At 43.9% G+C, this 15227-nt stretch overlaps 2 protein-coding genes across 4 annotated transcripts in view; one reads left to right on the top strand and one right to left on the bottom strand.

The window, feature by feature from the left end:
* Window positions 1-15227, top strand: part of LOC121270800 (mediator of RNA polymerase II transcription subunit 12-like protein) — a 604195-nt gene that overhangs the window by 177040 nt on the left and 411928 nt on the right. The window lies entirely within an intron of this gene.
* On the bottom strand, window positions 6897-10894 carry LOC121270835 (probable G-protein coupled receptor 171). 3 transcript variants are annotated; one of them, XM_041176340.1, is made up of 2 exons: window positions 10484-10894; window positions 6897-8370 (listed from the first exon to the last, which is right to left on the bottom strand). In XM_041176340.1, the coding sequence occupies exon 2, from the start codon at window positions 8323-8325 to the stop codon at window positions 7327-7329; it is 999 nt and encodes a 332-aa protein (XP_041032274.1). In that variant the 5' UTR covers window positions 8326-8370; window positions 10484-10894; the 3' UTR covers window positions 6897-7326. The 3 variants fall into 3 exon arrangements, with proteins under 3 accessions (XP_041032274.1, XP_041032285.1, XP_041032264.1); XM_041176351.1 differs by lacking the exon at window positions 10484-10894 and adding an exon at window positions 10403-10475; XM_041176330.1 differs by lacking the exon at window positions 10484-10894 and adding an exon at window positions 8598-9565.

Below are 15227 nucleotides of genomic sequence, written 5' to 3'. Positions count from 1 at the left end.
TCTGGGAGGGAGGAGAAGGTGTGAGGGCGGATGCGCGGGAGATGGGCCGGACACGGTTGAGGGCCCTGTCAACGACCGTGGGTGGAAAACCTCAGTTAAGGAAGAAGGAGGACATGTCAGAGGAACTGTTTTTGAAGGTAGCATCATCGGAACAGATGCGACGGAGGCGAAGGAACTGAGAGAATGGGATGGCGTCCTTACAGGAAGCGGGGTGTGAGGAGCTGTAGTCGAGGTAGCTGTGGGAGTCGGTGGGTTTGTAATGGATATTGGTGGACAGTCTATCACCAGAGATTGAGACAGAGAGGTCAAGGAAGGGAAGGGAAGTGTCAGAGATGGACCACGTGAAAATGATGGAGGGGTGGAGATTGGAAGCAAAATTAATAAATTTTTCCAAGTCCCGATGAGAGCATGAAGCAGCACCGAAGTAATCATCGCTGTACCGGAGAAAGAGTTGTGGAAGGGGGCCGGAGTAGGACTGGAACAAGGAATGTTCCACATACCCCATAAAGAGACAGGCATAGCTGGGGCCCATGCGGGTACCCATAGCCACACCTTTTATTTGGAGGAAGTAAGAGGAGTTGAAGGAGAAATTGTTCAGCGTGAGAACAAGTTCAGCACAATCCCCATCCACCACTACTCTCCTCCGTCTGGCTGAACTTGTTCTCACGCTGAACAATTTCTCCTTCAACTCCTCTCACTTCCTCCAAATAAAAGGTGTGGCTATGGGTACCCGCATGGGCCCCAGCTATGCCTGTCTCTTTATGGGGTATGTGGAACATTCCTTGTTCCAGTCCTACTCCGGCCCCCTTCCACAACTCTTTCTCCAGTACAGCGATGATTACTTCGGTGCTGCTTCATGCTCTCATCGGGACTTGGAAAAATTTATTAATTTTGCTTCCAATCTCCACCCCTCCATCATTTTCACGTGGTCCATCTCTGACACTTCCCTTCCCTTCCTTGACCTCTCTGTCTCAATCTCTGGTGATAGACTGTCCACCAATATCCATTACAAACCCACCGACTCCCACAGCTACCTCGACTACAGCTCCTCACACCCCACTTCCTGTAAGGACTCCATCCCATTCTCTCAGTTCCTTCGCCTCCGTCGCATCTGTTCCGATGATGCTACCTTCAAAAACAGTTCCTCTGACATGTCCTCCTTCTTCCTTAACTGAGGTTTTCCACCCACAGTTGTTGACAGGGCCCTCAACCGTGTCCGGCCCATCTCCCGCGCTTCCGCCCTCACGCCTTCTCCTCCCTCCCAGAAACATGATAGGGTCCCCCTTGTCCTCACTTATCACCCCACCAGCCTCCGCATTCAAACGATCATCCTCCGCCATTTCCGCCAACTCCAGCATGATGCCACCACCAAACACATCTTCCCTTCACCCCCCCTATCGGCATTCCGTAGGGATCGCTCCCTCCGGGACACCCTGGTCCACTCCTCCATCACCCCCTACTCCTCAACCCCCTCCTATGGCACCACCCCATGCCCACGTAAAAGATGCAACACCTGTCCCTTCACTTCCTCTCTCCTCACCGTCCAAGGGCCCAAACACTCCTTTCAAGTGAAGCAGCATTTCACTTGCATTTCCCCCAACTTAGTCTACTGCATTCGTTGCTCCCAATGTGGTCTCCTCTACATTGGAGAGGCCAAACGTAAACTGGGCGACCGCTTTGCAGAACACCTGCGGTCTGTCCGCAAGAATGACCCAAACCTCCCTGTCGCTTGCCATTTTAACACTCCACCCTGCTCTCTTGCCCACATGTCTGTCCTTGGCTTGCTGCATTGTTCCAGTGAAGCCCAACGCAAACTGGAGGACCAACACCTCATCTTCCGACTAGGCACTTTACAGCCTTCCGGACTGAATATTGAATTCAACAACTTTAGGTCTTGAGCTCCCTCCCCCATCCCCACCCCCTTTCTGTTTCCCCCTTCCTTTTTTTTCTAATAAATTATATAGATTTTTCTTTTCCCACCTATTTCCATTATTTTTAAATATTTTAAAATCTTTTATGCTCTCCCCACCCCCACTAGAGCTATACCTTGAGTGCCCTACCATCCATTCTTAATTAGCACATTCGATTAGATAATATCACCAACTTTAACACCTATGTGTTCTTTTGTTCTATTGTTGTTGACATCTTTTGATGATCTGCTTCCATCACTGCTTGTTTGTCCCTACAACCAAACGAACCCCCTCCACCCCTCTCTCTCTCTCCGCCCCCCCACACACCTTAAACCAGCTTATATTTCAACTCTTTCTTGGACTCGAACTCAAGTTCTGTCGAATGGTCATGAGGACTCGAAACATCAACTCTTTTCTTCTCCGCCGATGCTGCCAGACCTGCTGAGTTTTTCCAGGTAATTCTGTTTTTGTTCTGTCCTTAGATTGTTTAGCCTTTTAGCAGCACACTCTGCCATGAGACAATGCATGCAATTAACCTTGCTGAAGACACAGGGTGTCAACATATGGTGGCAGATTTCATACCTCACAAGCCTTTATTCTCCAATAAAATCCATTGAAAGTTATGTTGGTTGGGATGTAAATTTGGCACTCTGCCTGATCCCTGATGAGTTGAGTAACAAATAACCTATACTATGTGTGCACTGATTGAATTCCTCAACTGTAGCTTGTAAAAGCATTGGATCCATCTCAGCTACAGCTAAGGACCCACGGTCATGTTCAGTAGTTTTGGTTTGCAATTACACTGCTGTTTTGGGATCTGGCCTCTCAGCTGAAAAAACAGAATTTAAATGAGCTGAAGTTCAGTCCCAGGTCAAGATCCCGAAGAGATTTGCAAACATTTTTGGGAATGAGTCAGATTTGGAATGTATATACATTAGACAGATGATCAATAAGCAATCTTCAATCTACCAGAGCCTTATATGCAACTTGGATTTTGAAAAAAAACAGATTGCATCCTGGAAGAACTTGCTGTATGCAGTCATGGATACAGAAAGCAGTGTTCACATTGTTTTGTATAAAATTCATAATGGTCTTATCTGGTTTTATTGCCTCTTCCAGAAGATCAGATGGCTTTCAGGTGGTATAGGAAGTGTACATGCCATGATGCATGAACTATCACAGTTGTGTGATTCTAACAGAAAGGACTCGTGCGTCTTTTCCAGCCCATCAGTGGTTGCATGTTTTCAGATTATATTCGCATTGAGTTGTTGACTGTGGTAGCTAAGGAGGAATTTCACATGAGGCATGATGTGAAGTGGGGTGTTGTGGTGCCAGGTGGTTTTCAGTACAGAGGGATTGCACCAGTTACAGGAAGAGACGTCATTGCCAAGCAGCAGAAATAGTTTCCTGCATCTTTCAGTGGTCTTTCTACAAATAATCTGTCTACCACATTTGATTCACAGCAAGTTCTTGAATAAAGCCAGCCATTTCAGAGTGTCATGTCCATTGCATTTGGCAATGGAAAGGTCCACCTCTTACAATGCTGTGTCACTTGGTTTGGGAAAGGCACGAGTCTACACAGGGGAACTTAAAGGAAATTCATACCGACGCAGGGACATTTATACCGAAGCAGGGAGATTCATATCATTGCAACCGTTGTACGCTTCCGACCAGCAACTTTCCGAGCTACTTAAAGAGCAGCATCATGGAAGAACAGAGTTGACTGGGTTGAATTACCTCTGCCATTCCCCATGGGATTTGCGTCAGATGCGACGACAGCCCTTCAGATACGATCGCAGCTCATCAGTTGGACCCAAAACTTAAACCCACATCCTCTTACTTCTCCGAGAGGCTGTTCAGGTCTTAAATAGAACTGATGCTGCTGCGTGTGAAGCAAACTCCTGTTTAAGTCATTCAGACTAAGTTGCTAATTGTGTACATCATGTTAACGATACAACCTGTTGCCTTATGTGAAAAACTGAAAGCTTGTATGGAATGAAGAAAAATTAGCAATATATAGTCAAGGAGAAATTCAGTATATGTGTTTTATTCTGCATTAAGTATGAAAACTTGGAAAGTAAAACTATTGTTAATTAAATTGGCTAAAATGTTAAGAGCCATATGTAAATTACACATGAAATTGTCAACTTTCAAGAAGATATTGGTTTTATGAAGTTTTAACACCGTTATAAAGATAGCAGTGCACAGTGGCAAACAGTGTGTACCATATACAGGCCAAAGTTCTGGAACTCCCTAACAGCAAAGTGGGTGTACCTACATGGACTGCAGCGATTCAAGGTGGCAGCTCATCACCACCTTTTCAAGGGCAATTAAGGATGAGCAACAAATGCTGGCACCTTGTCCGTGATGTCCACATTCATGAATAAATAAAAAAGAAACATTTAGTAGCTCCTTGTACTTTACAAATTGCCGACTAAACAAAAGTGGTTCATTTCTCTACCTGACTGGAAGGTTAATTGCATCATTGTGACAGGATTTACTGGTATCAGATAACGTCTGAATCATCCTATTCAATCCCCCCACCCCCTGCCTCACCAAAAAAAAGGATGCATCGTGATAAATGCAATTGTGAATGCCAACTAGGTAACTTATTGAAAAAACATAACCCAAGCGTATGATTTGTGATAAAGACAGCAGGTCAGGAAGCATCTCTGGAGAGAAGCAGACACCTTGGGAGCCTGCAGGTCAGTGACTTAGGGACAGGATATTTGGCCCCATATGGCATTTAATGCAGAGGTGGGTGGTTGCGGAAATTCATGCTGCAGCTGACTTTCTAGTTTCCTGACACCCTGCCTGACCTTGGGTCATTTTTGTGGAGGTGGGATGTGGTTTGAGAGGGCTACTATCACTGCCATCACCACCCCTCTTCCTAATCCCCCGCTTCCTGCAAGGTATGTTAGGTTAATGGCCTACTGAGGTCAAATGTCAAAGGCATGCCCCTGAGATGTCTGGGAATAGGCCAGCTGCCTGGAGGCAGCCTCTTGGCTGCAGGCTGGAAGTCAGCACTCCAGGCAAGCTTTGAGGCTCTCTCCCCCGCTCCCCCTCCCCTCCAAACAATCTGCCTGGCCACATTTGCATTTGCAAGTCATTCTGTAAGAGAGGTTTCCTCTTTCACAATGGTGCCCCCGGCTGCTGAGGAACTCTTTGTCTCTCTCTCTCTTAGCTTAACTGCAGGCTGCTGATCTTTCCGAGCTGGAGGGCCTTCTACTTGCGCTCACCTTTGAGAACCTACTGAGCCTGCCCTTTGACTACTGATTGACCAGTTGGGGAAAAATTACTGCTGGGTGACTATTTCTCGCACATTCTGGGATTGGGACCCCCATTTGACCCTTACATGGGGTCCCAACCCAAAATGGAAAATCCTGCCCTGGAACTGGACAATCTTAGAGATGTAATGGTTTTTAAGCCAGGGAAAAGTTACCGGGGTAGGGGTACAGAAAAGGCCTCAGATAGGGTGGTGGGGAGAGTGGTTAAATGCTATAAGGTATAATGGTACATGTGATGGTGAAGAAGTTCCTTTATTAATAATTTCCCTCCCTCCAGTGTAAATATGATTAACTGAAGCCTTAAAAATTGAAGGAATTAATTACAGACAGCTGCCACTAATAGTACCCGGTGTATTGGTTTTTAGTGAGTGAAGATTGCTTATCCACCCATGGCCTAGTTAAGAGGGGAAAAGAAGAAAACAATGAATTTGAGTCAAAGTTATAGATTTGGCAAACTTCCCCCTCACCTACTCCAATTTTTAACTTGTACTCCCTGAAGAACCATGTTAAGTGAAGAAACACGGTGAACAATACCAGAACTTTACCCATCCAAAACACGAGACCTCCAACAATGCACAAACAAAGCCTAAAGCTATTTATTGCACATTTTAAAAACTGTAGGCAGAAAATGTAGTGTTTATTTTCTTCAAAGAAATTGCCTTTGCCATTAATTCATTTGTTTATCCTATGGCACCCTCAGTTTTTTTTTAAACATGTATTTAGTCATAAGATCTACCCCAGCATTTCAGTGATGGATAATTTGAAACATGCAGCAGCGCACATGATTTGTTATACATTGCAGAAGAGCTTGCGTTTATGCAGTCCCTTTCTGAAAAAAAGGCACGTGCTGTTGAAGTTTTGTGTTTTGGACTCATCAGGACAGAATCGTAAGAATACCAAATCTCAAAGGCAACAACAATTTATACTGCATGAGAGGAGGGTGCTGGTTGTCACTTGGCAGCCAACTAGCACTCTCTTCTTATGCAGTATAAATTGTTGATCTCTTCGAGATTTGGCATTCTTACGATTCTGTCCTGGTGAGTGCAAGACACAAAGCTTTGTCAGCGCGTCTCTTTTTTTCAGCACAACGGTCCCTTTCATATTCTGCTTTGCTTTGAATTAATTTTTGTTGAGCGGTCGCTGTTTTGTAGCTAAATTCAGCAACCAAACTGCACACAATGAGACCCTAAGAGCAGCGGAAAAATGAATGAGGTGAATTATAAATTAATCTGTTTTTGTGTTGGATGAGGGATCCGTGTAATTCAAGATGCTGGGGAGAACTCTCCTTTTCTTTGAGTAGTAGAATTCTTGGCATCCACTTATAGCTGGTACAGGGGAGCTTTAGTTTTAATGCCTCATCCGAAGGAAATATCAGTTTAGACAATGCTCTCAGATTGCTGAAACCTATCAACTTCCGCTTCAGAGGTGAGTGTGCTAAACCAGCCTGCCTCTTTTTTTTTTTGCAAGATGACTCATTTTGCTTGTTACTTTTACTTCCAAACCCAACCCACCATCGATGCCCCCTTTGCCTACTAAATAACCCTATTCTATACAACCATTCAAAATATCATCACAGCATTGGGTACGTGCAAATTATACCTGATGCTCAAAAAATAAGGAAAAAAGAGACAAGCTGGGAGATACTTGCTCCTCAAGTGGATGTCCTGACCATAGTTATAATCATTCCTCCAATCAAATCTCAATTAAACTCAAGTTTAATTAAATAATATATATATAAAAATATAATTCCATATAGCACTTAATACATGAATGACATAGGACCACAGTTAGGGCTCATTGCATGAATTAAACTCTTTCATAGGTGACAAATTAGATATAAAAATCTTATTTCGCGAGTGCAGTTTCAGCACTTTGCGAATTTTCTTTCATCAAAACAAGTTTTCTCATATCGGTTCACCTCGACTTGGAGAAGCCATGCAATTTATAAAAGCCCAAAGTAAGAATGTTGTAAATATTGTTTCCATTTCTCTTTCGCAGCTTATTTGTCAAGAAAATTGTGGCATTGCGGTAAAAGCTCCTTTTGAAATTTGGTGTGATGGGTTTTGAGGCTTCTGCTTCTTTTCAGCTTTGGAGAAAAAGATAGCGGAATGTGCAGGCGAATGTCCATTTTAATCGCACAATGTTAAGTTGGTCTCGTTTCTCCCCTCTTCATCCTCACTTTTCTCCTGGCATTTGGCCCATTTGGTTGATCCAAACGTTTCTGTGATTTTGGACCGGAATGATTTGCAGAGGTAGAAATACAAAATGGGGTCCAAACAAAGACTGAGAACAGCCAAGAGGAAGGTGGATTCCTTTGCATAAAACAGGGATCGTTGTACAGTGCAGTCTCTCACTGGCTTGTATTGACTAAGCGTATATGGAGTCCGAACAATATGATACGGGACGAAACAAATGATGTAGATGCCAGTCAGTATGAAAACGTGCCTCAGAGTTTGCTGTGCGTCTTTCTGCATTTCTCTGTCTTTGTTTTTGTACAGTTTTTTCACCACAAGGAAGTTGGAGGTTAGGAGCATGACTGAAACATTCATAAATATTACAATGCAGATAAAATTGGTAAGGACATGCCAGTGGAGCCCCAGTGTAATCTTGATCTCTGCACACTTTAGAAGAGGCTTTGGTTCTATGCTTTTGATAGGAATTGCCATGTTTGGCACCATCAACAGCAGGACCATTCCCCATATTACAACAGACATCATTTTTGCAAAGCCTGGTTCCTGAATCCGTTGGAACCTTGAGTTTCCTGAGAGTTGAATGTATCGATCTATGCTCACAAAGCCCAGAAATATAATCGATGAATACATATTAACATAGATGAGGCATGCTGTGACCTGGCAGTGAAAGACCATCAAACCCCATGGAGCAATGCCCAAGTCAACAGTTATTTTGAAAGGCAGAGCCAAACTCAGCAGAAAATCAGCAGTCAGCAGGTTCAGTAGGTAGATGTTGAGGCATTTTCTGGCTTTCCTTTGGCTAATAAATGCCCAAAGTGCTACACAACTCCCAATAATGCCAATCAGGAAGATTAAATAATAAAAATAAGTGAAAGCTTCCATATTGTTATTGCTTGTACACTGTGCACTGGAGCTGTTGGATGGTGTAGAGCTCATTGTGTGCAGCTTCAAACAAAAACGTGATGCCTAATGTACTAAGATCTGAAATGAGAAAGAAAAATGAGATTGAAAATGAACTTCTGGAATGGCTGTAAAACAAACTGAAGACGATCAGTTTAGGCATTTCTGACATTGGATGTGCGGCGGGTGTGTTGGGTACAATCTATACACGAAAGAGTTTGATCGGTTTATATTGCCAAGGGTGAGAGAGATCCTAGTAAGACAAATTCAGAGACCAGCAAATAAACCATAAGAGGAAGGAGACTTACTGTATTGATGCTTTAGCAAAGCAACTTGTCCACAGTGTAGAAATTTTCAGCTGGGTAAACAAACACCTTGTTTGTCTGATTAAGGTTGATTCTTGCTGACTTGGAGTTGCAACCCGTAACTAAGTGAGGGTAATTTATAGTTGTCCTGTTCCCAAAAAGGCTATCAGCGCTACTCCACAAAGAGTTAGGGGTAAACACGGCTGTTTAAGTCTTCAAAGCCCTCTGCTGCTTGTCTAAATTTGAGAAAGGAAGTATATACCTACTGCTTTGTTTCCCTTAGAAGGAAGCAGCTTGTAGGAAATGCTTGATGAGTCAGAAGATGGGTCGCCTGCTCTGTAGTGGAATGCTAATAATGACCTTTTCAGAAGTTAAACGCCAACACTATTATCTTGCCTGTTGTTTCGTCATTGATGTAACTTTTACATGCCAACCACATTGTACATTCCCAGTTATAGTGTACTCCCTGTCTGAATTTCCCTTATTACTCACACACTTGATCAGCAGTTGCCTTGCTTCAGTTTACCAGAAGTATGAGTTTTGGTCTTTCTAATGTTTGAACTGTGTTGATGGATAATATCATGTCATCTGCAATTCCCTATTATCAAGAACCTCTCAGCTGCAAAGACAACTGTTACTTTATCAAACAAGATTTCAGGGTTTGAAGCGGTTCCTGTAATCCCTTCATCCTCCCATGATTATATTGCTTGGCTCTTTTTGACGGTAGCATTTTGCTTAACTATTTAGGATAGCCTAATGATTCACAAACTGTTTCCAACTGATTTTCAGAGTCTTTTTTTTTCTTCTCCCCCACCCCCTCCAGAAAACAATAACACACAGAGAGCCTTTTAAACATTCGCTTCTGCAAAAAGGAAATCAGTGAAACAGAAAGAAATTTTGATGTCACAGCCTTCTGAGACCAGAGAAGGAGGAAGTGAAATAGGTTAGGCTTCAGATAAATGTAGTCACTGCGCTAGTAAAGAACGCAAGAGCAACAAATTGTTCAGATGGAACAAACAATTTTGCTTGTTGGCTCATTAATGATTATGGTGAAAATGATTCAATTCACGTTTGGACAGCTATGCTTATATTGTTGCACTTTTATGTTTGGAGGAAAAGGAAGCAAAGTTGTGTTAAAAGCAAGGTTAATTTTCATAGGATTCTTCAAAAAAAATCTTAAGATCCTGGAATCCCATGTATTGAGAATCCAATTTGGCTTTGTCCAGCCCCTGAGCCTCATTGTAAGGTGTTTGCAGCCTTGGCATAATATGGGTAGATTCACAAAAATTAAAATTCTTCACAGAATTGCAACCCAAGAATGTGATTCCATAAACACTTAAAAGCCTGGATCCAATGTGACAAGGACACAACTTGACTTACTCGGTCACCTCAAGCCAGTGACTTTGGCCCATGTCTGTTTTCTAACACTCTGCTGACAGAATTACCCGGATTTCTGCAGGATCGACAGGACCCTTCAAACACAGGCCATCGCCCATATAGTTAAACCATTCCATCCTGCACTTAGTGTAGAAACACTCATTTTTTAAAAATTTATATAAGAATTAAAAGCTATGCTGGCAAACTGAAACCAGCGGCTGGAAAAAAAAAACTCAAAACATTTAAGCGTTCCAATGGTACTTGTAGTTTACAAAGCCCTTGGGTCACAACAAAAAGCGTTAGTTTTGAACAGCCAGCACACCTCATTAGCAACACTGAAGCTGTGAGCCAAAGTTGGAAATTTACTCCGGCAGTTTTTCTACACGTTTTTAAAAAAAAATTAAGATGTTTTTCGCATGTAAATGCTTTACCTCCTGATTAATTTGCAGTCCTAGTTGTAACATCGTTTGGTGTCTTTGAGGCAGCAACATAAAGAAAAGGAAACTGCATACCTGATTCACAAAATGGATTATTTTGTTTCTGAATGAGCTCAATTAGACAGGATCGAGCCGTGGTTGCGTGATAAGAAGCAGCTGGCTGTTTGAGTAGTGTACTGTCGACAGCAATGTCGTGCAGAAATCTAATCGCTTTGCTCATGTTTTCCTCGTATTTCAGAATATAGTTTTCTGTGGGGTGTGTGGTTTTTTGAAAAGAAGTTGATTGACGTAGATGAAACTCAGCCTTCAAAGAGCTAGATCGCTGCTGATCTGAATGTGGGATGTTACACTTTGCACTTAAAGCATCTCGTTCAGGGTTAGCACCTCTTGATCATTCAAAAGTCTTTTTATAAAGGTTGCTTCCCCTCCTGAAGTACCTTTTTGTATGTAGCTTCCAAAGCCCCAACCCTAACTTCACAGATATTGTGATGCGGGTAATGTCGGATTTTATCTGTAATGTTGTCACAATAATTACAGCATACTAAGCTGTTTTCCTTTTACCAAAATGGCGAGCGTGGTGTTTTAAGAAGTCATGCCTCTCTTGTTCCCAGTGATGCTACTTCCCTCTCCTCTCCAATTTTCTTTGCTCCCTTTCTAAAGCACAACTTGTTGAAGGGTCATGAGGACTCGAAACGTCAACTGTGCTCTTCTCCACCGATGCTGCCAAACCTGCTGAGTTTTTCCAGGTATTTCTGTTTCTGTTTTTGTTTTGGATTTCCAGCATCCGCAGTTCTTTGCTTTTATATCAATAGCTGGTTAGTGCCAGCAGCTCTCCAGTGTCTCACATGTGTGGTCATTCTTTCTGTGTGAGCCTAGAGAATGAATATTGATCTATGGCTGGCATTATAACCATGTCCAATAGTGTTCTCAGTCAATGTCCAAACAGGGCTATCAGGAGCACTAAGATTATTTTTTACTTCCTCTATTTTTAAATCCCACCACCACGCCAACAATGACTGATACTTTGGTTAAGAACAGTTAATCCCATACAGGAGTGATGACTGATCAGTTCTGATGAAGCGTCATACGGACTCAAAACGTTAACCCTGTGTTCCTCTCCACAGATGCTGTCAGACCTGCTGAGTTTTTCCAACTGCTTTTGTTTTTGTTAACTCCATACAGGGATGGAACCTGGAAACTTTTGGTCTTCGTTCATTCTAAATTCGACGGTCCCGATCATCATCTGGCCATCCTCCCACATTCCATCCTTCATAACTTTCGGCTCATCCGAAACTAGTCTAACTTGCACCTATTCCCATTCACCCACCGACCCTGTGCTTGCTGACCTTCATTGGCTCCTGGTCCGGTACTGACTCAAATTTATGATTTGTGCACTTATTTTCAAATTCTTTTTCCTCCATACCTCTGTAACCTCCTGCAATGCTCCAACCCTCCAGGATCTCTGTGCTCCTCCAACCCTGGCCGATTTCCATCACCCCACCATTACTGAACATGACTTTAGCTGCCTAGCTCCTCGGAATGATGATGTAAGTTCTATCATCAACCTCTCATTTCCTCTTTCCTCCATTAAGTTGCTGCTTTAAAACGTGCCAGATTGCCTAGGCTTTTGGTCACTTGCCCTCATATCTCCTTACATGGCTCAGTGTTGAATTTTGTTTGCTGTTACTCCTGTAAAGCATTTGGGATATTTTATAATGCTAAGGATATTATATAAATACAAATTGTTATTGTATGGCTGTAAGCCAAATATCATTTTTATATTGAAGCTTGTGTGAATGTAGAGAGGGTGTATCGCCAAAACAATCCTCATAATAATTATTGTACTGTATCTTAATTCATTTTTTACCATATAATAGATGAATTCAAGGCTTTTTAAAATTCATTCATGGGGTGTGGGCTTCGCTACTTGGGCCAACGTTTATTGTCCATCTCTAGTTGCCCTTGAGAAGGTGGTGGTGAGCTGCCTTCTTGAACCATTGCAGTCCATGTGGTGTGGGTACACCCACAGTGCTGTTAGGGGAGCTCCATGACTTTGACCCAGCGACAGTGAAGGAACGGTGATATATTTCCAAGTCAAGATGGTGAGTGACTTGGAGGGGAACTTTCAGGTGGTGGTGTTCCCATCTGTCCACTGCTATTGTCCTTCTAGATGGTAGTGGTCTTGCGTTTGGAAGGTGCTGTCAAAGTAGCCTTGGTGAATTCCTGCAGTGCATCTTGTAGATGGTATGCACACTGCTGCTATTATGTGTTGGTCGTGGAGGGAGTGAATGTTTGTGATTGTGGTGCCAATCAAGCGGGCTGCTTTGTCCTGGATGGTGTCCAGCTTCTTGAGTGCTGTGGGAGCTGCTCTCATCCAAGCAAGTGGGGAGTATTCCATCACGCTCCTGACTTGTGCCTTGTGCCAGGCTTTGTGGAGTCAGGAGCTGAGTTACTTGTTGCATGACTCCTACCCTCTGACCTGTTTTTGTACTTATATGGCTAGTCCAGTTCAGTTTCTGGTCAATGGTAACCCCCAGGATGTTGATAGTGGGGGATTCAGTGATGGTAATGCCATTGAACATCAAGGGGCAATGGTTGGATTCTCTCTTATTGGAGATGGTCATTGCCCGACACTTGTGTGGCGGGAATGTTACTTGCCATTTGTCAGCCCAAGCCTGGATGTTGTCCAGGTCTTGCTGCATTTGGACATGAACTGCTTCAGTATCTGAGGAGTCGCGAATGGTGCTGAACATTGTGCAATCATGAGTGAACATCCCCACTTCTGACCTTATGATGGAAGGGAAGTCATTGATGAAGCAGCTGAAGATGGTTGGGCCAAGGACACTACCCTGAGGGACTCCTGCAGTGATGTCCTGCAGCTGAGATGACTGACCTCCAATCACCACAACCATCTTCCTTTGTGATAGATATGACTCCAACCAGTGGAGAGTTTTCCCCCTGATTCCCATTGACTCCAGTTTTGCTAGGGTTCCTTGATGCCACACTTGTCAGCGAGCAAGTTATGGCTAGGCAAGTGCCGCATGATAATACTGTTGATGCCCCCTTCCATTACTTTACTGATGATGGAGAGTAGACTGAGGGGGTGGTAATTGGCCGGGTTGGATTTGTCCTGCTTTTTGTGTGCAGGACATATCTGGGTAATTTTCCAAAAAGCCTGGTGTTGTAGTTGTACTGGAACAGCTTGGCTAGGGGCGCAGCAAGTTCTGGAGCACAAGTCTTCAGTACTATTGCCAGAATATTGTCAGGGCCCATAGCCTTTGCAGTGTCCAGTGCCTTCAGCCATTTCTTGATATCACGCGGAGTGAATCGAATTGGCTGAAGACTGGTATCTGTGTTGCTGGGGGCCTCTGGAGGAGGCTGAGTTGGATTATCCACTCGGCACTTCTGGCTGAAGATTGTAGCAAATGCTTCAGCCTCACCTTTTGAACTGATGTGCTGGGCTCCTCCATCATTGAGGTTGGGGATATTTGTGGAGCCTCCTCCTCCAGTGAGTTGTTTAATTGTCGTCCTCCATTCACGACTGGATGTGGCATGACTGCAGAGCTTAGATCTGATCCGTTGGTTGGGGGATCGCTTAGCCCTGTCTATCACTTGCTGCTTATGTTGTTTCATAAGCAAGTAGTCCTGTGTTGTAGCTTCACCAGGCTGACACCTCATTTTCAGGTATGTCTGGTCCTGCCCCACCTCTTTATTGAACCAGGATTGATCCCCTGGTTTGATGGTAATGGTGGAGTGGGGGACATGCTGAGCCATGAGGTTACAGATTGTGTTTGAGTACAATTCTGCTGCTGCTGCTGATGGTCCACAGCGTCTCATTGATACCCGGTCTTGAGTTGCTAGATCTGTTCGAAATCTATCCCATTTAAAATGGTGGTAGTGCCACACTACAGAACAGGTGGTATCCTCGATGTGAACCATAGAAAAGTTACAGCACAGAAGGAGGCCATTCGGCCATCTTGTGGTGGGACTTCGTTCGCACAACGTCTGTGCGGTGGTCACTCCTACCGATACTGTCATGGATGCATCTGCAGCAGGCAGGTTGGTGAGGATGAGGTCAAGTATGTTTTTCCCTCTTGTTGGTTCCTGCCGCATACCAAGTCTAACAGCTATGTCATTTAGGACTAAGCCAGCTTAGTCAGTAGCGGTGCTATTGAGCCACTCTTGGTGATGGACATTCAGCAGGAGGTTTCCTTGCCCATGTTTGACCTAATGCCATGAGACTTCCTGGGGTCCGGAATCGATGTTGACAATTCCAACGCAACTCCCTCCCGACTGTAAACCACTGTGCCAGGCCTGTCGTGCCAGTGGGACAGGACATAGCCAGGGATGGTGATAGTCGTGTCTGGGGCATTATCTGTAAGATATGATTCCGTAAGGATGACTATGTCAGGCTCTGCTGACCAGTCTGTGAGATAGCTCTCCCAATTTTGGCACAGATATTCGTAAGGAGGACCTTAAGCAGGGCCGACAGGGCTGAGTTTGCCATTGTCGTTTCCGGTGCCTCGGCCGATGCTGGGTGGTCTGTCCAGTTTCATTCCTTTTTTGTGACTTTGTGGCGGTTTGTTACAACTGAATGGCTTGTTAGGCCATTTAAGAGTCAACCACATTGCTGTGGGTCTGGAGTCACATGTAGGCCAGACCAGGGAAGGACGGCAGATTTCCTTCTCCAAAGGACATTAGTGAATCAGATGGGTTTTTACAACACAAAAACAGAGTTACCTGGAAAAACTCAGCAGGTCTGGCAGCATCGGCGGAGAAGAAAAGAGTTGACGTTTCGAGTCCTCATGACCTTTCCACT

This window comes from Carcharodon carcharias, chromosome 2 (assembly GCF_017639515.1).
Source record: "Carcharodon carcharias isolate sCarCar2 chromosome 2, sCarCar2.pri, whole genome shotgun sequence".
Lineage (NCBI taxonomy): Eukaryota > Metazoa > Chordata > Chondrichthyes > Lamniformes > Lamnidae > Carcharodon > Carcharodon carcharias.
Note: the sequence above shows the minus strand (reverse complement) of the source record. Positions and strands in the feature narration are given on the sequence as shown.